The 24,635-nt window shown below is 44.5% G+C and overlaps 1 protein-coding gene across 1 annotated transcript in view; it reads right to left on the minus strand.

Moving 5' to 3' along the window:
- ZDHHC9 (zinc finger DHHC-type palmitoyltransferase 9) overlaps window positions 1-13,727 on the minus strand; it is a 37,812-nt gene extending 24,085 nt beyond the window's left edge. Inside the window, exon 1 of the mRNA XM_063083464.1 lies at window positions 13,489-13,727. Coding sequence (XP_062939534.1) covers window positions 13,489-13,655 — 167 coding nt within the window. The 5' untranslated portion in view covers window positions 13,656-13,727. The remainder of the gene's footprint in view (window positions 1-13,488) is intronic.
- Window positions 13,728-24,635: the final 10,908 nt, after the last annotated feature.

The raw sequence follows: 24,635 nt of genomic DNA on the forward strand, positions 1-24,635 counted from the left end.
TTTTCGAGTGATTTACTTCTCCTAAAAGCCAAGCATAGGGGAATAATTTGGAGAACTGAAGGATCTGACAGCAGAGTTCAGGGTAATTAAGGTTCTTGCATATCACTAGCTCGTGGATCGTCCTCCTATCCATTTCTCCCCTACATTGGTACAGATAATCAAAAGTGAATTCAGAAGCAAAAATCGCCTACACCTAGGGAGAAGTATGAGGCTTCATTTCATGAACAAGCCAAGTGAGATCACCACACTAACAGAAAACAGCCATCTTCCTAATCATTGCTCATCACTAAGATCACTCTCGAAAGCAAAGGAATGTTTCCAGGACTCAAACTGCCCTGTGTGTACGGTCTCCAATCAAAAGACTTAGAAAAAACAGAGCTATCTGATTGGCCACCAAAGAGAGTTTAATTATTTTTATTAAAGGGAAAAAATACAGAACCACCACCAAAAAAGTTCAGAATTAATGCTGTCCCCATGCACAAAAGGACCCAAGCTTAACTAAGTCCAGTTCCAACACCTGCTTGTAGATCAGACAAAGGACAACTTAGATTTGAATTACACTACACCACCAAGGATAAAGATCTCTGTGATCTCCACATAGACTATCTTCTGCACCTGCTAAAACAATCCACTCTGTATGTCAACAAGTACACAACAGGCTCATTGTATTGTTCTCCTCCAGAGATGAGGCTACTGGCAGCCAGTTGTCTCTAGTGAGTGGGTGTGGCTAGGAAGGCAGATGTGTGACCAGCAGGCCTTTCTACTCGAGTAAGAGGAAACTTCGAGATCCAGCAGCTAAGACTATTCTGAACTACAACCCATAGTGTCTGTCTCCAATAGTTATGACAAAAAAATGTCCCCCCTAGGGTGGGGGGATTGGGGAGATGTTGGGCAACGGACACAAAATTTCAATAAGGAAGAATTAGTTCAAGAGATCTATTGCATATCATAGTGACTATAGTTAATAACAATATATTGTATGAGAGTACGTCAAAATGTTCACGGAAAAATGGAATCCAAAGATAGCACAAACATTTCTATGAACTTTTTGAAGACCCCTCGTATACTTGAAAATTGCTGAGAGTACATTTTAAGCGTTCTCATCACAAAAAAATAAGTATGTGAGGTAATATATATATTAATTAGCTTGATTTTGCTATTCCATAATGTATACATATATCAGGACATCATGTTGTATACCATAAATATGTATAATTTCCATTTGTTATTTTTTTTTAAATTAAATACCCCCCTAGTTAGTCCCATATTTGCAGTAAGCTGGAGATCTGTCTCTGACAGGAATAAGCTATGTAAACCTTTAGTGGTAATTCCTGATATTAACCTCCAAAGTTGGGGATATCCTCAAACATCACTAATTTGTCTTAGAGAAAGACTGGATCTGTCATTCACGAACATAAGCTAATTGTTTTTGAAACCCCCTAGAACTTTCTGTCTATATCACTTCTTGTAATAATGATATCCATACACTTCTTGAAACAGAATTCTCCTTTGTCTTCGAAGTATCAGGAGGTCTTCCTCCTTCCGGGAGGTTAGAAGACCCTTTTCTCCCTTGTGAATTTTATAAATGCAGCCATGTCCCAGCTAAGTCTTCATTTCTGCCACCTGAAGAGACATCATCATTTTAAGCAATCCTCTACCAACTTCTTGACTGTCCTCAGACTTTCCTACCTGGGCTAGGTGATTGGATTCCCACATGTACCCCCAGGCCACATGGTGGTACTGACCAGAAGTAACCAGCAGTGCCAGGCTGATGTGTCATGTCCCATCCCCCATCCCTAGCATGCTCGTTCATTGGAGGGATGGTGACAGTGACACAGACTCTAATTCATATTAAAAAACAAACAAAAAAAAAGTCAAAAGAGATTCATGAGTGAAGCTGGTAAGAAACCAGACAGACTCCATGGCAGGGCTGTGCCTCACAGACTAGCAGCTTGGATTGGTATTCTAGAAAATACTCTGCTTCTAAGTCTCCCTAATAGCTTCCTCACTATGTTTTTTGTTTGTTTGTCTGTTCTTTTATCAGTGCAATCAATCAGCCAACAAGTATTTACTGGTCTAACAAATGAAGAATAAGAGAAATAGGAGTTAATTCTGTTGGGGAAAACATAACTAACATATGAAACAGCTGAAGAATAAGATAAAACCAATAATCAAGTGTTAGAATAGTGATTCAGACTCTAAGGACTGTAAGTGGTCAGAGAAGAGCTCTCTTGGGGAGCTGGTGGCTACTTGAAACTGCTCCAATAGCAGCTGTTAAGGATGGCTTTAAGAAAGAGCTGTGCTTGCAATACAGAAAGTGCCCAAGGATCAGAGGCCCATGATGCCCTTTGGTCACACATGATAGAAATAAGCCTTTGTTATAAGCCCTCCCTAACATGGATGGCCTCCTGTCCTCTTACTACCTACCTTCTGTAGACTGAATGCTTGTGCCCCCCCCCCAAATTCATGTTAAAATCTTAACCCCCAATGTGATGGTATTTGGAGGTGGAGCCTTTGGTAGGTGATTAGGTCACCTAAGGCTCCACCCTCATAAATGGGATTAGTGCCCTTATAAAAGAGACCCTGGAGAGCTCCCTTGCCCCTTTGGCCATGTGAGGACACAGCAAGAAGATACCATCTATGAACCAGGAAGCGGGCCCTCACCAGATGCTGAATATTCCAATGCTTTGATCTAGGACTTCCCAGCCTCCAGAACTGTGAGAAATAAATTTCTATTTTATTTTATTTATTTTGGGGGCAATTGGCCCACATAGGGATCTGAACCCTTGACCTTAGAGTTGTCAACTCCATGCTCTAAACAACTAGCTAACCAGCCAGCCCTGAAATAAATTTCTGTTGTTTACCAAGACACCCAGTCTATGGTAATTTGTTTTAGCAGCCCAAACAGAGCAAGATGCTAACTCTAGAGCACAATAAACATGTAGAACCACCCATAAGACTGTTTCAAGGACCTTCTGATGACCCTCAAGAGTCTACTGAAGGAAAAAGTTTCCTTTAACACTAAAAACAGAATTTAAAATTGTCCTCCAGATTTACCACTATGTGAAGGTCAGAGGAAAACACATAATCCTCTTTTGCTCCAGCAGCAATGGGGAAAATTAACCAAACAGGGACATTTTCAATTCTGAGGTGATAAGCCATCTGTGGGGAAAATAGGATAATTTAGTCAGGCTCCCTCAGCTCAAGTCTGGTTGGGGGTCAAGCAGCACATTTCTTGTAAACAAGTTGTATGTGGGTGGACTTAGTGCACATGTGCACCAATGTATCTTTTTACTTTTGTTGCTATTGTGTGTTCTTCAGTTTGTGAAACAGACCTGGCTGGCAGAGCTCAGGTTTAAAAATAGAGCATGTTCACTCTGCCAGCAGCTGCTCAGTTTCTCAGTGGACTTTGCTGGTAGCAGTTGAGTTTCTGAGTTTCTCCTGTGGACTGCTTAACTCTTAGCGTGTGTGTGCTGAATAAAGACTATTTCTTCTTCAACCAAGGCCCCAAGGACCTTTTTGCTGGTTACCTAGCTCAAAGACCTGCGTGTGAAGGGTTTGTGAACGGGCTCAAGGTCTGTGAGCTCCATACCCTAGCCCTAGCTCTACACCATCCTCTCACAGAGGAGATTCAAAACCTCTATCCAGGCAAACCCACTCAACAGTTGCCAAATTTCAGTTATAATAACAAATTTCAAATTTCAATTATAATATACCCCCATTCAAGAACTTATAACAATTCCCTGATGCCTATTATATTAAGCCCCAAACTCCACAGAACAGTATTCCAAGGCTCTCCATTAACTGGCCTGGTCTGACCATTATCATAAGGCTCCTGTCTTCTCATTGCTCCATTCCAGAAACATCCCACTAATTACCAAGAATTAGCAAGCTTGTTGCTATTGCAAGAGGCATAAGATGCCTCATTTGTTCATAAACACAATACCAGCTCTGGCATCTTTGAGGAGGAAGATTTAGGAGGTCTCTTCTCTCCCTCAATAAACACTCAATTGATGTTAGCATGCTAGAGGACTTCTCTGTTCTTTGTGCTTGCTTTTCCCAAAATAGAGGATCACTATACCCAGTTAAGACTTCTCTGTTCTTTGTGCTTGCTTTTCCCAAAATAGAGGATCACTATACCCAGTTAAGACTCATTCTCAAAAGATGGGGGAGGCATTCAGTGGAGACTGACAGCATGAAACTCATTACCACAAAAGGTAGTACAGGCTTAAAATATATAGAGCAATTCTGAATGACAGAACTATAAAGAATTGTTACAGGAAAGCAAACTGTTCAGGAGCAATAACCCTACCCTTCCTCAGGGAACATACCTCATCAGGAAGTTAAGTTTACCTAAGTGTAACAGATTGGTATCAAAGACGCAACTATGCCTTTCTAAAACTGTCATTTGGTTGGCCAACTCACAGACAGAATCTTAGGCTAGATGAAGCACAAGATTCACCTCCATAGAGTAATTGTCCAGAGAATGCTCTCTTGGTTAAAGGTCGTAATAAAGTCACTTTTTCCTCCTCCCAATCTCACTTAAGGATACTCTTCAGGAACCCAGACCTTGCCACTATAGGCACTAATATTCCGCTATGTCAATGTTTGGCTTTGATCTACATAGCCCTGTGTCTCCTCAAACCTCGTAACTCTGTATTATCAGATCTGTTTTTTCTGTTCCATCTGTCCATAAGGGACACAGTGACCCTTTCATCAGAATCACCCACAGGGGAACAAGGTAGGGAGCACATATTGCTCAGTTTTTCTGAGCAATCCTCATCCTGGCAGCAGGGACTAGGAGTGGCCACAGAGGTGATGATCCCTGGTTAACTCACAATGCTCCGTATGTTCTAAATTCACATTTAGAGATGGGCTTCCCCATTCCTGCAAGGCTACCAGAACGCCATGCCGGAATGCTGTCAGTTTTTCACAAAGATGACTTCGTTTTCTAGAAGTATGAGCTTGGGAGACCCAAATAACCTAGAAGCCACTAGGTAACACATATATTAGCTAACAAGAACTGAGAATATGCTTGCCTAGCATTTGGCACTATGCACAGCTTTAGCAATTTGAATGTCTTCAGGATTCCATATCCAAAAGATAATAATGAGATGAAAAGCAGTGTCACATAGAAAAACTGGCTGGCTATCCCATCATGATGGAGTGACCTCACTTCTGTGGGCCTGTTTTCCTCACTTGCAAAATGATGGAGACAGTCTCCAAAGCCCCATCCAACTCTACCATCCTATGATTCCGTGAGTCAAGATGGTTAAATTTTAATGCATCCACAATGTATTAACTGAGCAACATTTACTGACCACCTACTCTAGTAAGGCCTGGTGGAAGGCACTGCAGGGGCTACACAGACATAGGAGATAGTCCTTGACCCTGAAAGAGCTTACATCAACAACAAGTGAAAAGTATAATCACCACAGTACTCAAAAATATAAAGAATATTATATGATTATTTGCTAAATGAATGGTATGTATAATTAGCCCAATTAACGCAGAAATTACTTGAAAGTTTCATGAAGGAAGACTCAAGAAAGAACTTGAAAGAGGGGTAGAATTTGGACAGGCAAGGAGAAGCGGGACAATTACTAAGCAGTGTTACAAAGCTTTTTCCAGTTCATCCAATTCAATGACTCCTCTGCCAATACGTACATGAATAGCACCCATGGGGACCAGTACAATAGAAACTGGTCTGATGGAGCCTTGATACGATTTCCTCCACATACAGCACAAGTGAGAACATAAGCACTGATCATAGCAACAAACTTCTTCTACTTCAGTGGCCAAGAGTCACGCAGTCACTCCTGCCACAAGAGAAGTCGAGACCTTGACCCCACTAGTGGTCTTGAAGGAAGTGCTTTTTACAAGGGTATAGGGAAAGTACAGCCAAGAGGGCAGGTCTGAGATATCTGCAGTTATGCACCTGGGCCCCAGCCCGGAGCCAAGGGCGGATAGTTCCCAGAAATAGACAAGTCAGTTAAAGTTTCAAGAGTGCCCCTCAGCTGTTTCAAGGACTCCCACTTGACCGAAGTTCACCCCTGGCTTGATTTAAACTAACCAATTAAACTTGCTTCTCGCTTCTGTACCCGCGCTTATTTGAACTGACCAATTAAACTTGCTTCTCGCTTCTGTACCCGCGCTTATTTGAACTGACCAATTAAACTTGCTTCTCGCTTCTGTACCCGCGCTTTTTGCTATAAAAAGGACCCAGGAGCTCTACTCGGCGCGCCAGTCTTTCGAAAGACTGAGTCGCCCGGGTACCTGTGTGTTCAATAAACCTCTTGTTTTTGCATCCGAAGCCGTGGTCTCGCTGTTCCTTGGGAGGGTCTCCCTGAACTGACTGACTACCCACTGCGGGAGTCTTTCATTTGGGGGCTCGTCCGGGATCGGAGACCCCCTCCCCGAACCTAGGGTAACACTGACTGTGGAGGGGACCCCCATCGAGTTTCTGGTCGATACCGGGGCTGAACATTCGGTACTGACCCAACCCATGGGGAAGGTAGGGTCCAGGCGGACAGTCGTAGTAGGAGCGACCGGCAGCAAAGTCTACCCCTGGACCACACAGAGACTTTTAAGGGTCGGACATAAGCAAGTGACCCATTCCTTTTTGGTCATACCTGAGTGCCCTACTCCTCTGTTGGGCCGGGACATCCTGACCAAACTAAAAGCTCAAATCCAGTTTTCTACAGAGGGCCCACAAGTAACATGGGGAGATCACTCTACCATGTGCCTGGTCCTAAACCTAGAAGAAGAATACCGGCTACATGAAAAGCCAGTTCCCTCCTCTATCGACCCGTCCTGGCTCCAGCTTTTTCCCACTGTATGGGCAGAAAGGGCAGGCATGGGGCTAGCCAATCAAGTCCCACCAGTGGTAGTAGAGCTGAAATCGGGTGCCTCACCGGTGGCCGTCCGACAGTATCCAATGACTAAAGAAGCCCGGGAAGGCATCAGACCCCACATCCAAAGGTTCTTAGACCTAGGGGTCTTAGTGCCCTGCCAGTCGCCCTGGAACACCCCTCTGCTACCAGTAAAAAAGCCAGGGACTGGCCACACAACTGGGGATAAATTGGAAGTTACATTGTGCGTATAGGCCCCAGAGCTCAGGTCAAGTAGAGAGAATGAATAGAACCATCAAAGAGACCTTAACTAAATTGGCCTTAGAGACCGGTGGAAAAGACTGGGTGGCCCTCCTTCCCTTAGCGCTGTTCAGAGCCAGGAATACCCCTGGCCAGTACGGTCTAACTCCCTATGAAATCCTCTACGGGGGACCCCCCCCATACTTGAGATGGGAGAAACACTGGGTCCCGATGATAATTTTCTCCCTGTCTTATTTACCCATTTAAAGGCTCTAGAAGTTGTGAAGACCCAGATTTGGGACCAGATCAAAGAGGCATATCAGCCCGGTACCATAGCTGTCCCCCACCCGTTCCAGGTCGGAGACCGAGTGCTGGTCAGACGCCATCGACCCAGCAACCTTGAGCCTCGGTGGAAAGGCCCGTATCTGGTATTGCTGACCACCCCGACCGCAGTAAAAGTTGATGGCATCGCTGCCTGGGTCCATGCTTCCCATCTCAAGCCTGCACCACCCCCGGCACCAAACGAGACCTGGGAGCTGGAAAGGACTGATCATCCTCTTAAGCTGCGTATTCGGCGGCGGAAAAATGAGTCCACCGGGTAAGAACCCTCACCGGCCTGTGACCCTCACCTGGAAGGTACTGTCCCAAACTGGAGACGTTGTCTGGGTCAAACAGGCTGCCCAGCCTCCTTGGACTTGGTGGCCCGATCTTAAACCTGATGTATGTGCCCTGGCGGCGGGTATTGAAACCTGGGATATCCCGGGATCCAGTGTATCGGCCTCCAAGGCCCAGATCAGACCCCCTGACTCAGACTATACAAAAGCTTATAATCAGATCACCTGGGGGGTCCCAGGGTGCAGCTATCCCCGAGCTAGAAACAGGCTTGCCGCTTCCCCCTTCTACGTGTGCCCCCGGGATGGCCGGACCCTTTCAGAAGCTAGAAGGTGCGGAGGGCTGGAATCCCTATATTGCAAAGAATGGGGTTGTGAAACCACGGGGACAGTCTACTGGGGACCTAGTTCCTCATGGGACCTCATAACTGTAGAACGTAACGGTAGCAGTAAAAGCTGTGACAACTCCGGCTGGTGTAACCCCCTTAAAATAAAATTCACAGAGAAAGGAAAAAATTCCAGAGATTGGGCACAAGGAAGAACCTGGGGACTAAGGTTCTATTTGACGGGAAACGATCCAGGTGTACTGTTCACCATTCGCCTAGATATCACCAATATGCCAACTGTGGCAGTGGGCCCCGACCCCGTCCTTGCAGAACAGGGACCTCCTAGCAACAAGCTGTTCCCAATGACTAGCAGGCAACCCCCCGCGGCACAAAGGAGCACTGCTACACAGAGCCTCCTATCACCAGGCACTCTACCCCCCACCACGGGTGACAGGCTCTTTGGTCTTGTACAGGGGGCCTTCCTAGCTCTAAATGCCACCAACCCGAACGCCACAGAGCATTGCTGGCTCTGTCTGGCCATAAGCCCCCCCTACTATGAAGGAATAGCCTTTTTGGGAGAGGCCAATTATACCAGCGCCGAGAGTTGCCGTTGGGGGACCCAGGGAAAGCTTACTCTCACAGAGGTCACAGGACAAGGGTTATGTATAGGAACAATACCTTCTACCCATCAACATCTTTGCAACCAGACCCTATCCATCAATTCCTCCGGGGACCATCAGTACCTTCTCCCCTCCAACCATAGCTGGTGGGCTTGCAGCACCGGTCTCACCCCTTGCGTTTCCCTCTCAGTTTTTAATCAGTCTAAGGATTTCTGTGTCCAGGTTCAGCTGATTCCTCGCATCTATTACCATCCTGAAGAAACTTTGTTGCAGGCCTATGACAACCCTCATCCCAGGTTTAAGAGAGAACCTCTCACACTTACCCTAGCTGTCCTACTGGGAATTGTGGCAGGTATAGGTACCGGCTCGGCTGCTCTGATTAAAGGACCTATAGACCTCCAGCGGGGCCTAACCGAGCTCCAGACTGCCATGGACACTGACCTCCGGGCCCTCCAGGATTCAGTCAGCAAGTTAGAGGACTCATTGACTTCTCTATCTGAGGTAGTACTCCAAAATAGGCGAGGCCTTGACTTACTGTTTTTAAGAGAGGGAGGCCTCTGCGCGGCCCTCAGAGAGGAGTGCTGTTTTTATGTAGACCATTCAGGTGTGATACGAGACACCATGGCCAAACTCAAACAAAGACTAGATAAAAGACAGTTAGAGCGCCAAAAAGATCAAAACTGGTTTGAAGGTTGGTTCAATAGCTCCCCTTGGTTCACTACCCTACTATCAACCATCGCCGGGCCCCTAGTACTCCTTCTTCTGTTGCTCATTCTGGGGCCCTGTGTCATCAACAGGTTAGTCCAATTCATCAATGATAGAATAAGTACAATTAAAGTCCTGGTTCTTAGACAAAAATATCAGACTATAGATAATGAAAATAACTTTTAACTCCGCTCTAAGATTAGAGCGATCCACAAGAGAAATGGGGGAATGAAGGAAGTGCTTTTTACAAGGGTATAGGGAAAGTACAGCCAAGAGGGCAGGTCTGAGATATCTGCAGTTATGCACCTGGGCCCCAGCCCGGAGCCAAGGGCGGATAGTTCCCAGAAATAGACAAGTCAGTTAAAGTTTCAAGAGTGCCCCTCAGCTGTTTCAAGGACTCCCACTTGACCGAAGTTCACCCCTGGCTTGATTTAAACTAACCAATTAAACTTGCTTCTCGCTTCTGTACCCGCGCTTATTTGAACTGACCAATTAAACTTGCTTCTCGCTTCTGTACCCGCGCTTATTTGAACTGACCAATTAAACTTGCTTCTCGCTTCTGTACCCGCGCTTTTTGCTATAAAAAGGACCCAGGAGCTCTACTCGGCGCGCCAGTCTTTCGAAAGACTGAGTCGCCCGGGTACCTGTGTGTTCAATAAACCTCTTGTTTTTGCATCCGAAGCCGTGGTCTCGCTGTTCCTTGGGAGGGTCTCCCTGAACTGACTGACTACCCACTGCGGGAGTCTTTCAGTCTGATTACAAAGTTAAAAGAGAAAGCTAGGAAGCCAATTCCAGAAGACAGTGCACTTGGTCCTTTCCCCAGGACAACACTTTATCAGGAAGTTGAGTTTAACTAAATACCTTTCAGTAGCTGGACAGCTCACAGGTTGTCAGTGTCATTCTGCTATAGTGTCCTGACATTCCAAGCCAAGCTGGTGGCTATGTATTCATCATACACACTGGACAGGGTTTGAGTAGGAAGGATTAAAAATGATTCATGTACTCAAAGCTAAAACTGTCATACACACTCACATTTCCTAAATATCTCACCCTAAGAATGAATTAGGAAATTCTTTCTCTTTAAGCATTGTATGATTTTCACTCTGCTCTTAAATTTAAATATATTTACCATGAATAAAATTACATTTAAATACAGCTATCTACCAGTAATCTATACTTTCCTCTATATTATCAAAATATAGTATATCTATACTCTATTTTGTATGTATTTTGAATCTTTCAGACAGACACAGGGTTATATACAAATTCAGACTCTTGGAGTTGCAAGAGGCTTAGTGAATATCTAGCCCAATTTCCACTCTGTGACAGCAGCCCTGAGAGATGGCCACCAGTTTCTTCAGCAGCACTTCTAACTGGCCTCTTGGTGGACAACCGTTTTTGGTTTTAGGTATGTATTCAACCTACTTTCTGTCCACTGAAAATTACAGGTCCCTCCTTTGAAAGTCCAGATTTGTAAAGGCAAAGTCCAAAAATAAAAGGATATCCACTGGCACTATTAACACTGCATGTTTCCCAAACCGGCCAGCCACCAATAAGTAAATAAATAAAAATAAAATGTTTAACTATTAACACTGCATGTTTTTCATTAAAGGGCACCCCACACCTGACCAGCCTCCTCAAGCCATCTGGCTGACCCAGAGCTGTACTGCAGGCAGCTATAAATCAACTCACATTTGTTCCTAGGCACCTGCTACACACAGGACCCTGTTACTAAAATGCAGAGCCAGATGTGCCTCAAGATTTGGACTATCTTCCCACATGGCAAAAATGCAGCAGCCAGAGGATATGCTCCTGGACAATTTAAGAATGAAAATAGATAGCCATTTGTCTTTTCAGATACCCTCACCTGCCTGAAGGCAGGGGGTTAGATCAGCTGATTTCCTGAGGTTTCATTAAGTTCTAATACCAACAAAGGAGCCCATATTCTGCCCCGCAAACCCTACCCTCCACTATGTGGCTGGTAGCAAATTATAGACTCCAAAGAAAAAGGCTGACCAGAAAGAGACTACATTCCTCACATGCATGCTGGTGTACCTTGTACAGCCTGTCATTGGCTAGGCACAAGACAATCACCATCTAGAGTGTCTGTGTGTCTGTATATCACACACACGCATGTATGTTCATGAACATGTATTCCACCATTCTCAGTAAAAAGATTCATCCGGGGTCAGTTGTCTTTGGTCAGACTTATACTTCCCCATTCCACTCCTCAGCTAATAGATTTACTTCCTTCTCCCCTTCTTCTCCCACTACTCCCTGCCCAAGCCCTACCTTCAAAAATATTTATTCTTTTACATTGACAGCTGGAATTCAGGGTAGTTTTACAAACAACCTCAGGCAAAGTGCAAGAAATAACTTGGGGGAAAAATCACCTTGGTAGAAAACTCAACCTGCCTCTTTCGAATAGTAACTTGGCTAATTATAAGCTTTATCCCATGGGCAGTCTTCTTTAGAGGCCTTAAGGGGCTTAAGTGGAAAAGATCCAAATCAGACTCTCTTGCTGGCTCCCAGATACACAAAGGACCAAACAGCAACAGTTCCAAATTTCAAGTTCCTCTGGCCAGTCAAACCCAGAGGTTTCCTGAGCCCAGAACTACCAACTCACTCAGAGCCTAGAAACAAGTCTCATCTCTGTTTTGAATGGTTCCAATCATAAAAACGTAACCACAGGGATGGGGGAAGGGAGACAAAAAGGGCCAAAGAGAGAGGGAGAATAATAGAGAGCAAAGTTCAGATTTGCACTTCCAAAAAGAAGCAAGGCAGGAACGAAGCAAAGAAAACTTGGAGAGAAGGGTGAGGAAAAGGAAAAAAATGTTTTAATGTTATATATATGCCTGCTTGACTGCACATGCTCATTTGTGCCACACATAAGCATGTGCACACTCAGCCAGGAAACTCAGACTGGAAAGTAGCTAAGAAGCCTTCAGCAACCTGCCTGACTTTGCCAAATACTTCACAAAGTCAGCAGCAGCAAAAGGGCCTTTAACAAAGGGCTCCTATGATCATATTTTCCCAGCCCAGTTATAAACTGGGCTCCCTTCCTCCCCCTACTGCTTCTCAAACCAGCTGCAATCATCCAAAAGTCTGGCAAAGCATCCCAAAAGTCACTCTCGATGCACTGGGAAAGGCTGAAGCCCTTACAGAAGGACAGAAATGAGCCCCAAGAGACCTGAGCTTATTTTAATTACCCACAAAGTCTGGTCAAGGAGCCCCCTCCCACCTCTCATGGCCATGCCCCAGCAGGTCATCTGTAAACATGAAGTACAGCAGGCTCACATCAGTGTGGCTTGTTGTCTACACACTCCTCTTGGCTCCTCAAGGCCCTCCCCATAGGGATCCCAAAACAATTAGAACTGCTCCCATCCCTAGAGCATAGAGGATTCTCAGCACATCCAGTAGTCATGCCACAGTGCCCTAGAATCCAACTGGCCACCTCCCTAGAGCAGTGACCTACACAGACTTCAAACAGTGGCTACAGTACGAGGTACTACATCACAGGAAAAAATAACTCCAAGGCTGGTATCAGGCATACACAGAATAGAGAGTTGTTTATGTTCAGTGATTTTGAGGGAAAGAAAGAGCAATTCACTTTTGATAGGCATATATGTGCCACACACACTATTAGTTTGTGGTACAGCTGAGGCTGGACCCAATCTGCAGGTTCCCAATTCAGTTGGCTTTTCTATTTAACAGCTTGCTGAGAGCTGAACCCTAAGGAAATAGGACCCAGAATAACAGAATAGGTGAGTGGTGCTATAACAATGAGGGGTGTCCCCAGGCTTGGGAGTGGTGGGGAAGAGGCAGTTTGTAACTAAGCTCTAAGGAGACCACTGAAAGGGGGAGATAAGTAATTAAGATAAACTTCTTTATATCCCAAGTTTTTCAGAGCCCCAAATCAGTGCTATAGAATTGGTATTAAAGGTCTTGGTCTTTTTAGGAAGCACATACTCTGCTATAATCACAAAGCAATGAATTCAGTTGGCATGATCTATAGACATTGCTCAAGAGGATAGTAAAAGTCATCCAAGGACAGGCCACAAACTCCCCAGAAAGAGGGTTCTTCCTCTGGACCCAAAGTAATGTAATCTGGCAATTCTACCTAATGGATACTCACTCGAAGGCAAAGAAGAGTGTACACGTCCCCAGGATGAGGAAGAGGGTCAAGTAGAAGATGCCCTTCTGCCGGGCCATCATGACGCGGCCATCACAGCAGAAGGTGTTCCTGCCTGGGAGTTTCTCCCATTTCCGTGTCACCTTCTTTCTCACCACCATCACAGACATGATTGGAATTCCTGGTCCAAAATGGGCTTTGTGATTACACGAGAGAAAAAGCAGAGGCTGAGCCCAGCTTTGAAATCACATCGCCTGCTATTGCTGCTGTTGGATCAAACATCATCAAAAGTTCAATTTCTAACCCTAAGAAAAAGCACAAAAAGAAAAAAAAAAATGAGACAGGAATAAGAAAATGCAGTTCAACTCTCCTGTCCCAGAGGCAGAAACATGAACATTGCCTGAAGGGGCAGGGATAGGGAAGTGGGGAAGTTTATTTCCAATCTGCATTTGTCCTCTAAAAGGAAAAACAAAGGACCTAAAAAAAAAAAGAAAGGGTTAATATTTCTTAAATAAACCCCTATGCTTCCAATCTAATACTGATTTGATAATAATAGAACCTTGGAACTAGAAGAAATTTTATAGGTGACTGTCCCAATTACTTTGTCTTGTAAATGTGTAAATTGAGGACCAGAGAGAGGAAATAACTTATCCAGGGTCACACAGCTGCAAAACTGAGACAAGAAAACACATCTGCTGACTTCCAGTCCAGGGCACATTCCACTATACCACAATGTTCTTTAATAATTAAGAGGACACTAAAAATAATAGCAGAGTTTCTGTCCTTAAGGTGCTGTTCCTTGCCCTCCTCCATTTCTTCACATTCTTTCTTCAATTAGCCACTCAAATATGAATCACACCACGGAACAAGTCACCCTCTGGCAGGGGTAAGAGGTCTGGACACTCTGTACACATACACGCATTATATTTACACAGAACAGATATCCCCTGATCAAACCCTCTGTAACTTCCCAAGTCCGGGAAATTAAACAATCTTGCTGGTCTAGCCTAACATTTGTGGGAATCTTTATGAAACCATATCACAGACCTGCAGGTGAAGGGCTGACAAGCAAGAGAGATTCAGCAATGGTTGACGACTGATGATGGGCGGTTGGGGGGCAGGGGGCGTGTTGGCAGCCGCTGAGAAAAGTCATAAGGGCTCTTTCTTGGACATTTCATAAGTACCATCTCTACTCAGCATCCTAAATTCCCAGGCCTAGGCGTCTCAGCCACTGCCACCCTTCTCCTCCTCGCAGGTGTGGTGCTGTGGCCTCTATTTACTGACACCACATGCCCCACGCTGGCAAGAATGAGGCGGAAGCCTGCAGCCTGACTGTCAAGAGAGAAACTACCAACTAGATCATTCTTGGGCTGGAGAAGGCAAGGGTCCAAAAACAGACCAGGAGCTGAACAGGGAAAAGAGAAGGTATATGGCTTGGGAAAGGGGAGGGGGCACCAGAGGTGCGGAGAACACTTCCTTTGTGTAAAACTAACCTGGAAAACAATATCCTCCTGATCAACCGGCCCAGCGGGAGAAGAGAGACCAGGAAGGGCAACCCGGCCTGGGAGAACAAAGATCAAAATACGTCGGGAAGCAGCGACTGGCCCACCAGCCGGGTGCCCGAGGCCGACTCCGGGGACGGGCCGCGGGTGCGGCCTCGGGAGGCCCGCCCTGCCTCCGCCACACAGCGGACCACCGCCCCAGGCAGGTTGGGACGCGCGCCACCTCCACACGCACACGCATCCACACGCCCGTACACACTCACACACGCCCCGCCACGTGTAGTCACCCCGGGCCAGGGGCTGGGCGGCTGGCGAGTTGAGCAGGGCGGTGCCAACGTCCCCGCGTCCCCACGCAGTTAAAGGGGAGGCAGCCCACCATGCAGCCGAGCCCAGGAGACCCCCACCCCCACCCCTTGTTACCTGAACGAGAGAGACTGAATTCCGCAGGCAACAGAGGGCAGGAAGTGGACTGTCCCAGGGGACCGCGTCGGCCGCCAAAGGTGGCAGCGACTTCTCCTCCCGGACCGGGAGGCTGCCTCCTTCTGACAAGGGGCCCCAACACTCGGGGCCCTAAACCAGCTGTGGCAGCCGCCCACCGCTGGCCAAATGGAACGCTCCTCACGTCACCAGGTCGCTCCAGTAGTTGCTCGCCTTCCATTGGCTGGTCAGCCTCGGCGCCTCCGCCCCTGCCACCCCTGCCCCGAACTGCTATTGGCTACCCCTAACGCCACTCGGAGATGCCCCCGCCCACTCCCCCACCCATCTCTCTGCCACATGCCCACCTGCCAAGCTACTGCTAGCCTCTCTATGGGGTCCGAGCGCCAGTATGTGAAGTGTTGCCTTCTGTTAATATAGTTACGCACAGATGGAGCTGGAGAGTAGTGCTGATGGGACAGGGAGGGGCGGGGACCAACCTCCCCCACCACAACCCCGCACACACATGGTGAGATGCTGAAGCAACACTAGCTCACAGATCCGGGTGCTCACCCCAAACCAGGTCCGCCCTGGGCCTCTCCTCCTCTGTTTGCATAAAAATCAACCGCAAAGGGCTAGCCCGTTATCTCAGTTGGTTAGAGCCCGGAGAAGTAACACCAAGGTCAAGGGTTCGTATCCCCACGCCCGCCAGCAGCCAAAATAAACCGCAACTCAGGATCTTACACTTTACAAGCATAAAGACAAGTCTTCTGTTTTGCAAGTCCCATTCAGCAGCCAGGGATCCCACCTCTGTCTCAGTCCCCCTGGCCTACATCGCTAAGGCTTTCTGGGTGTGTCAGGATGGCTAAGTGGTCTACGGCCGCCAGCCTCTAAGGCTTTCAGAACAAAACAAACATAGAAAGGAAATTGAAAGGGATAACTGTCCCCAAGAACATAGAAATCATTTTGCAGTACTGAAAACAAGTAATTAACATCAAGGGAGATGAACTCCACAGAGAGGATATAAATTCTTCCAGGTAGGTAATAAAGTAAAGATTGCCAAAAAGCTTGTAAATTTCTTCTAGATCTGGAGAGCTTATGATAATTAAGGAGGAATCCAAGACGGAATTTCCACCCATCAACCAGACTGATTTTTTTCTCCTGCGACCCGCCTCTGCAGTTACTGCCACCATGAGCCACTGCTACTGATCCCAGTGAGTTTTATTCTTTAAAGAAGTTTGAGATTGGAGTGGGGGAAACAGTTGAGAACGACAGCATTATATTATACGGTGGACTTCAAAAGGCACTAGGCCTGTTTCTACTAGTATGGCTCTTGCCTTCCAAATGTAAAAGGAAATATGAGAAAAAAAAAACCTGAAGGTGGCGTCTCTTAAACAGCCACACTGTTAGGGGAGAGCGCCTACATTACCAGCCTAGGTTTTCCTGAGCTTGACAAAAGTTTCTCTAGGGTGAGGGTATTCGGAAGTAGTACAGAAGAGACTGCCAAAGCTCTTTCTGAGGCAGTGTTTCATTAGTTGAAGGACCACATATGTGGTCAAGAACTATTTCTCCTTTACAGTATCTGGATCCCACACAAGATGAAACAAAAAGCTACATAATGATAATTACATTTGACATTTTCATGGCATCCTTCAATCAAAAATTTTAAAGGTTTAGAAAAAGAAAAAAAATTGTAAAGGTTTTAAAAATCACTAGGTAATTCTCTTATAAGAGAGATGTATTATAATTACTTTGTAGAGAAATGTCTTTATAAAGCTTTTATTGTTCCTTAGCACTCATGCTGAGTATAATCCTTGGTTTATTCCTTATGAAGCATATGATCAGTATCATAGCCTCTAATTCTCCCTTTTGAATTCTGAAGGGTGCTGGTATTGCACGCACTTGATATGAAAGGGAGAAGAACTTCCCTCAGCCCCATCAGCTCTCTGGATTCCCAAGCCTGCGTATATCAGATGCCTTTGGACATAGCATGGTCACCCCAGCTGCCATCCTTCTGACTCAGCAGCACCCAAACATACTTTGTCCATAGCTCAGGTGCAGGTGAAGCCTGGGGAGTCCTGGAATCAATGTGTCATGGCAACACATTCCTGAGTTCTGCCCCTCCCTGCTCTGGGTCACATTCCCTCTGGGATTAAGTGGCTATGTAAGTCAGACTTGTTTTCTTACAATCTGTTATTATTTGTGCTCACCACTAAAAGAAAAATAAGGAAAATCTATGTGTACAAACACTCCATAGCACTTCTTTCTATGTAATTACACCATTTTATATCTTTAAAGTTTTAATACACACACAACTAAATTGTGACTTAAACCGAGATGATGTTTTTCTTTTATAGTCTTTTTCTCTCCTCTTCTCTTTCAACAAACCTCCCACTTTATGCATCCAAACCAGTGCTGGCTCTTTTGAAGGGGAGTTACAGTCACATGATGAGTGCTAGAAACACCACTAGAACCAGGATATAGCTTTCCATTTTATAAGACAGCTCATTGTGTAGTGGCATATATTCTGATGTACTTGTTTAAAAATACCTGTCTCTATATTTATGTTTCCTCTGTGTGTGTGTGTGTGTGTGTGTGTCTAGGTGCGAAGTGCTGTTTGAAGGGCCTCAGATCCTGAGTGCCATCAATGGGTTGGAGCTTGCCTGTTAGTGTTGCTCCAGGGACTCCTTCTGCAACCACCCAGAGACCCTTCAGTACTGTATCTAAGAACAGACACAAGAAATCAGCCCCCATCCTGTGTTCGAGCTCATGATGATTCCTTTTTTGTCTATTTTCTTTAGTCTACACCCTCCCATGTCCCCTTGCCCTCCACCCTACACAAGTGTCCCTTCCCACCCCACCTACCTGACTTGCACCCCTCTCCCTACTTTCTGGCTGTAAATCAATATATGCTTGTAAAATGAACTGATGAGCAAAAAAGAGAACCACGGAATGTCCTGCCCACACTTGAGCAGCTAGTATTCTTAAGCAACATCTGCTTCTCTAAGGCCTCGGCTGCTATTGCTGACATGGAAGAGGCAGGATGGTATGTAGAGCAGAAAGGGCATAAGCAATATTATGGCCAGATAAACCTAGGTTCAATTCCTGGCTCTGTTCCTTAATAACTTGTTGCTGTGGATTGAATGTCCCCCAAACTCATTGGAAGCTTAATCTCCATTGTTACTGTTAAGAGGGTGGGAAATCCTATTGTGGCAATTGAAAGGTTGGGCCTTTAAGAGGTGATTTGATTGTGAGGACTGTACCCTCATGAATGGATTAATCCATTGATGGCTTAATGGGTGGTCATGGGTGTGATTCTGGTGGCTTTATAAGGAGAACAAGTGAGAAGTTTAGCTCTCTCTTGCTCAACCCATTCACCGTGTGATACACTGGTCACCACAGGACTCTGTAGAGAGTTCCCATTAAGAAGGTCCTCACCAAATGTGTCCCTGGACCTTGGACTTACCAGACTCCAAACTGTGAGAAATAAATTTTATTTCTTTGTAAATTACCCAGTTTCAGGTATTCTGTTACAAGAAATGAAATGGATACCTACTCTTGGGTAACCTTCAGCAAGTAATTTATCCTTTGTTGACCTTGGTGTTATCAACATCATGCTCTAACCAACTGAACTAACCAGCCAGCCAGTAATTTATCCTTTCTGAGCCTATTTCCTCATCTGTAAACTAAAGCTAATACCTACTTCATAGAGTTATAAAGGGGATCAGAGATAACGTGTGCTAAATGTGTGGCATGTAGGAGAAACACAATCAATGCTGAACATTATTCTATGTATCTGCCCTTTCCCACCTCCCTCCTTTAGCCACACCGCTGACTGGGAGTAGAGAGGTAAGAAGAACGAGACCCATTCTTCACTTTGTAGAGCCCATGTCATCCATATGCCACCATGTTTTCATAGCCTCTAAATTCAATACTGGATGTAATCTTTATCTGACTGGCTGCTTTGTTTCCCAGCCCTCCACACCACCCCCTGATTGGAAAAAGCTTGGGCAGTCAAATGGCTGTTCTTTAGCACCATCTTCTCAAGTGAATTCTCAATATTGCTGCCACATTATTTGTTCCACCAGGTGAGAGATAAAATAGAATCGCTTTCATTAAGTGCCTCCTGTGTTCACAGCTCTGTGCTGGCATTGTTGGCTCCTCTCAGAGACTGAGCAGCCCCTTTAAGACACCCATGCATGAAAGCCAAACATACAGAAAGCCCAATGCAGGGAAAGTGTTCATCACAATGCAACTGAACACGCAAAGTCAAGACTCTGTTTCTTCCTCTGATGCCTAGCTGCTCCTGCTGGTTCCCAATTTGGCACCATCTCTAGACTGGATTTGTGACTGTACTTGGAATGGTTTTTGGTGCTATGTTTGAACTCTCAACACTAGCCTTAGGACTACCCTCTCATTAAACAAGAATCATAATAACAGCAGTAGAGACTACTTATTGAGGACCTCCTCTGAGCCAGGGATCGCACCATGTGCTTTACGCAGATTATATTCCCAGATTATGATCTAATTTTGATGTCCAAGTGAGAGCATCTGACACTGACCTGGCATGGCCCTAGTTTTTGACTCTGCCCAACCCTCTCATTCCAGGAGCTGACCTCAAGAGATTGTGTAGCCTAAAAATACAAACCAGTTTATCAGTCAATCATTAAGTATGCACTGAGCACCCACAGTTTGCCCAGCCTGTAATAGGCCACATGGGAAATACTGAAGAAGTATATGACATGATCCCGCCTCCAAGGAACTTAAAATATTCTAAGGGAGAAAAGACCAGCACCTGTGAAGTTATTAAAGATAAATACCAAACAGTGCAGAATCAGATTCTCAACTATTCACAGCAGTCTCCAACTTCTTGAGGAGAGCTTGACTCAAAAGGCTGTACACTCTCAAATACTGTTGGAAGAAGAGTAAATTGGTAAAATCTTTTAGTAGAGCTATGTGGCAGTACCTCTTAATTTTTTTTTTTTTTTTTTTTTTTTTGGTGGCCGGCGGCACAGGGATAGAACCCTGGATCTTGGTGTTATCAGCACCATGCTCTAACCAACTGAGCTAACTGACCAACCCCTCTCTTAACATTTTTACATTATGTAACCATTGACCCAACAATCCAACTTCTATCTAGAAATACTAGTTCAAAGATGTTCACCATAGCATTGCTCATAATTGCAAAAATTAGCATACAAAAAGTTCATTAATTATTTCACTTCCATACAGTGGACTATTATGCAACTATTAAAAATAATGAGATATGAATACAGAAAAAAACAGACCATCACCTTTCTGTATGTGCATATATTTCAATAAAAATTTTACATTAAAAATAATTTTCTTAGAAAATTATCTATGTGCTGATATGCAAGTGTCCCCAATATACATCAAGTTTAAAAAGCAAGTGTCTAAATATTTATAAAATCCAACTTTAAAAAAATAAAACAAATTAGTGTATGTCTATGATTTTATATATGTATACTTTCAAAGTCTGGAAGGATATTTACCAAAAAGTGGTTACCTCTGGAGAATGAGGATGGTGAACAAACCTTTAAATTTTACTTTATATACTTTCTTAATGTCTAAATTAGTTACAAGGGGAAGGTATTAATTTTAGGACTTAAAAAATAAAATTTTTAAAAATTATTATAAGGCTGCATACTTCTTGTTCAATATGGCAGAATGACCACATGCATTTATCTCCTCTCCCTCCCTAACACACTGCTATAGGTCAAATGTGTCCCCCAAAAGTTCATATATTAGAAACTAAATCTCCATTGCAATAGTGTTAAGAGGGTGAGAAATCCATTATGATATTTGAAAGGTGGGACTTCTGAGAGGTGATTAGATTCCAAGGACTGTACCCTAGTGAATGGATTGGTCCATTCATAGAGTAATGGGTTGATGTTTCAATGGGTGGTCATGGGTGTGGTTCTGATGACTTTACAAGGAGAGCGAGTGAGCAGGTTAGCACTCTTGTTCAGCCCATTCTTGCCACATGACACCCCACGTCGCTGTAGAAATCCCTTACTGGAGGCATCCCCTGGACTGTAGACTTCCCAGCCTCCAAAACTGTAAGGAATAAATTTCATTTCTTTGTAAATTATCCCATTTCGGGTATTCTGTTATAAGCAACAGAAACAGATTAATACAGACACCATTAGAATTACAGTACTGGGATTGAAAGGGTATAAACTCACAACAAGGAGAAGAGGGACATCAGAGGACAATGTATTTCCTCAATTTCTGGAAGACAGAAATTAGAGGGAAGAGTATTGACTGAACACACAGGGACTAAGGCCAATTAGGGAGCCAACCAATCCAGAAAAATGCCATAGAGAACATAGAAGGAGGACTCCAGGTAAAAGGGAAATCAGCAAAAGAGATGGTATGATTAACAGCTATGAACACTGAGGATACAATAAAGGCAGAGAATGCGGGGGGGGGGGGCAATAAAGAAATGCCAGGAAAAGCAAAAGCTACACAAGAAGTTCATGAATCAAATGTGAAAAATTGGTTCAAATTAACAGAGGAAGTGGGCTTCCAGAAGAATAGAATTTATTCTGAGCAATAGATAAAATGAGGAAGAAGCTGGAAGATAGCAGGGATACTGTTTTTTAAAAAGGCATATATTTAGTCTACTTGCAGTAGAAAACGAAAAAGGCAATCAGAAATTCAAGGAATATAAAAAACTCTCCCAAAATGCCATTTTTTCAGTAATGAAAGCAGCTAGAACATGGAATGATATAGAGCAATTAATGGCGGTATAAACATTGGAAGCATGAAAAAGAAAATGTAATCAAGGCACATCCCTTGGCCTTACACTGAAAAACATTTACATAATTATAATAATGTAAACTCTATATTGGTTTTCAATGTTTGGAATCCAACCTAGAGACAAATCACGAGAAACTTAATTATGATGACAAAGTATAAAGTAAACGTTAACAAACTTAATGCAAAAGCATAGCTTGCAGAAGTTGGAAAGTAGAATTAGGGGAGTGGAAGGATGTGGAGGCACTAATATTCTAATTTTAGAAAGTGTGGAATCAAGAGATACTATCTACAGATGAACAAGAATGTGTCTTATATAAAGGTACAAAGATAAGCAAAAAGACATACAAAGAAGATACGTTAGAATGATTTTCTACAGGGGACAGCCTGTGGCTCACTCGGTAGAGTGTGGTGCTGATAACACCAAGGCCGCGGGTTCGGGTCCCATATAGGGATGGCCGGTTGGCTCACTGGTGAGCGTAGTGCTGACAACACCAAGTCAAGTGTTAGGATCCTCTTACCGGTCATCTGTAAAAAAAAAAAAAAAGAAAAGAAAGAAAAAAGAATGATTATCTACGGGGAGGGGAGCTAAACAGATGACATATTAGGAGGAAGAGAGGGGCGGTGCTGTGGTGTAAGTGAGCCAAATCCCCATCTATTAGAGCAGAAGTCTAGAGCTGGTGAACTGGGGAAGGAGTTAGGGGAAATGCATTATTGCAATATCCTCCTTACTGGTTTCCCAGCTTACACCCCTGTCCCCTTTCAGTCTGTTATTACACAGCAGCTAGAGAGATTCTTTTAAAACTTAACTCAGACCCTGTCACCCATAGCTTATCCAATGGCTTCCCATCTCACTCAGAACAAAATCCAAAAAGTCATTACGATGGCTCGCTAGGCCTTGCACAATCATCTGCCTCACCATGCCCCAGCCCCTGAATCTCTGACTACTCCTTCTTGCTCAGCTACCGTGGCCTCCTTGCTGTTCCTTGAACGAACTGGACATATTCCCACCTCAAGACCTTGACACCAGCTATTCTTTCCACCTAGAAGTATCTTTCACCAGATATTTGCATGGCTTGCTCAATCACCTCGTTCAGAACCCTACTCAAATGTCCACTTCTCAGAGAGGTTTTCCCTTGGCTATTCTATCAGTCCATTTTCTGTTGCTCATAACAGAATACCTGAAACTGGGTAATTTATATGAAAACAAAGGCTATTTCTTATAGTTTGGGAGGCTGGGAAGTCCAAGGTCCAGGGGGACATCTGGTGAGGGCATTCATATGGGTGGGAACTCTCTGAAGCATCCCAAGGCAGCGCAGGGTATGACATGGGGAGGAGGGGGAAGACGGTTCCTTAATAAAGCCACCAGCCTACATCCATGATAACTGTAGTAGTCAGGGTTCTCCAGAGATACAGAACCAGTATGATATATACATAAAAATATATGAGAGGGGACTTATTAGGGGGATTGGCTCCTGGGATTATGAAAGCTGAGGAGTCCCACCATAGGTCAGTAGCATGGTTCAGTCCAAGTATGGAGGTCTTGGAACCAGGGACGCCGATGGTGCTATTCTCAGTCTGAGGCCAAAGGCCTGGGAGCCAGGATGTTGCTGGTGTAAGTCCTGGAACCTAAAGGCTGAAGAGTCATGAGTTCTGATGACAGGAGAGAAGAGTATATCCCAGCTCCAGTGGAAACAGAGTGAGAGATTGGCATTTTCCTTCATTTTTGTTCTCTCTGGCCCCCAAGTGGAGTGGATGGTGCCCGCCCATACTGAGGGTGGATCTTTCCCAACCAGTCCACTCAGGCTTACATGCTAATCTTTTCTGGAAACACCCTCAAAGTCACACCCCAAAATAATGCTTTACCAGGTTTCTACATATTCCTTAATCTACCTAAATGAATCATCACAATAACCCATTAAACCACTAACACATTACTCCATGAATGGATTAACACATTCACAAGTACATAGTCCTCATGATCCAATCACCTCCCAAGGGCCCCAACTTTCAATACTGCCACAGTCTAATTTCCCACCCTTTTAACACTGTTGCAATGGGGATCAAGCTTCAATGAGTTTTGGGGAGACATTCACACAACAGCTACCCAATTTGAAATTGCAGCCCTCCCGCAGAACTCCTTATCTCCTTTCCCTGCTTTTTTTTTTCTCCATAGCATTTACTGTCTTTTAAGAAACCACATATTTTAATTATTTATCTTGCTTATCATTGCTCTCCCCCACTAAAATGTAAACTCAATAAGAGCAGGGCTTTTTGTCTGTTTTGTTCACTGCTCTATCCCCAGTGCTTAGAACAGTGACTGACACACAGTAGGTACTTATTGTGGGCTAAATTGTAACCCCCCCAAAATTAATATGTTGAAGTCCCAACCCACAGTACCTTAGAAAGTAACTATATTTGGCGATAAGGTCTTTACTGAGGTAATTAAGTTAA

Source organism: Cynocephalus volans, chromosome X (assembly GCF_027409185.1).
Source record: "Cynocephalus volans isolate mCynVol1 chromosome X, mCynVol1.pri, whole genome shotgun sequence".
Taxonomy (NCBI): Eukaryota; Metazoa; Chordata; class Mammalia; order Dermoptera; family Cynocephalidae; genus Cynocephalus; species Cynocephalus volans.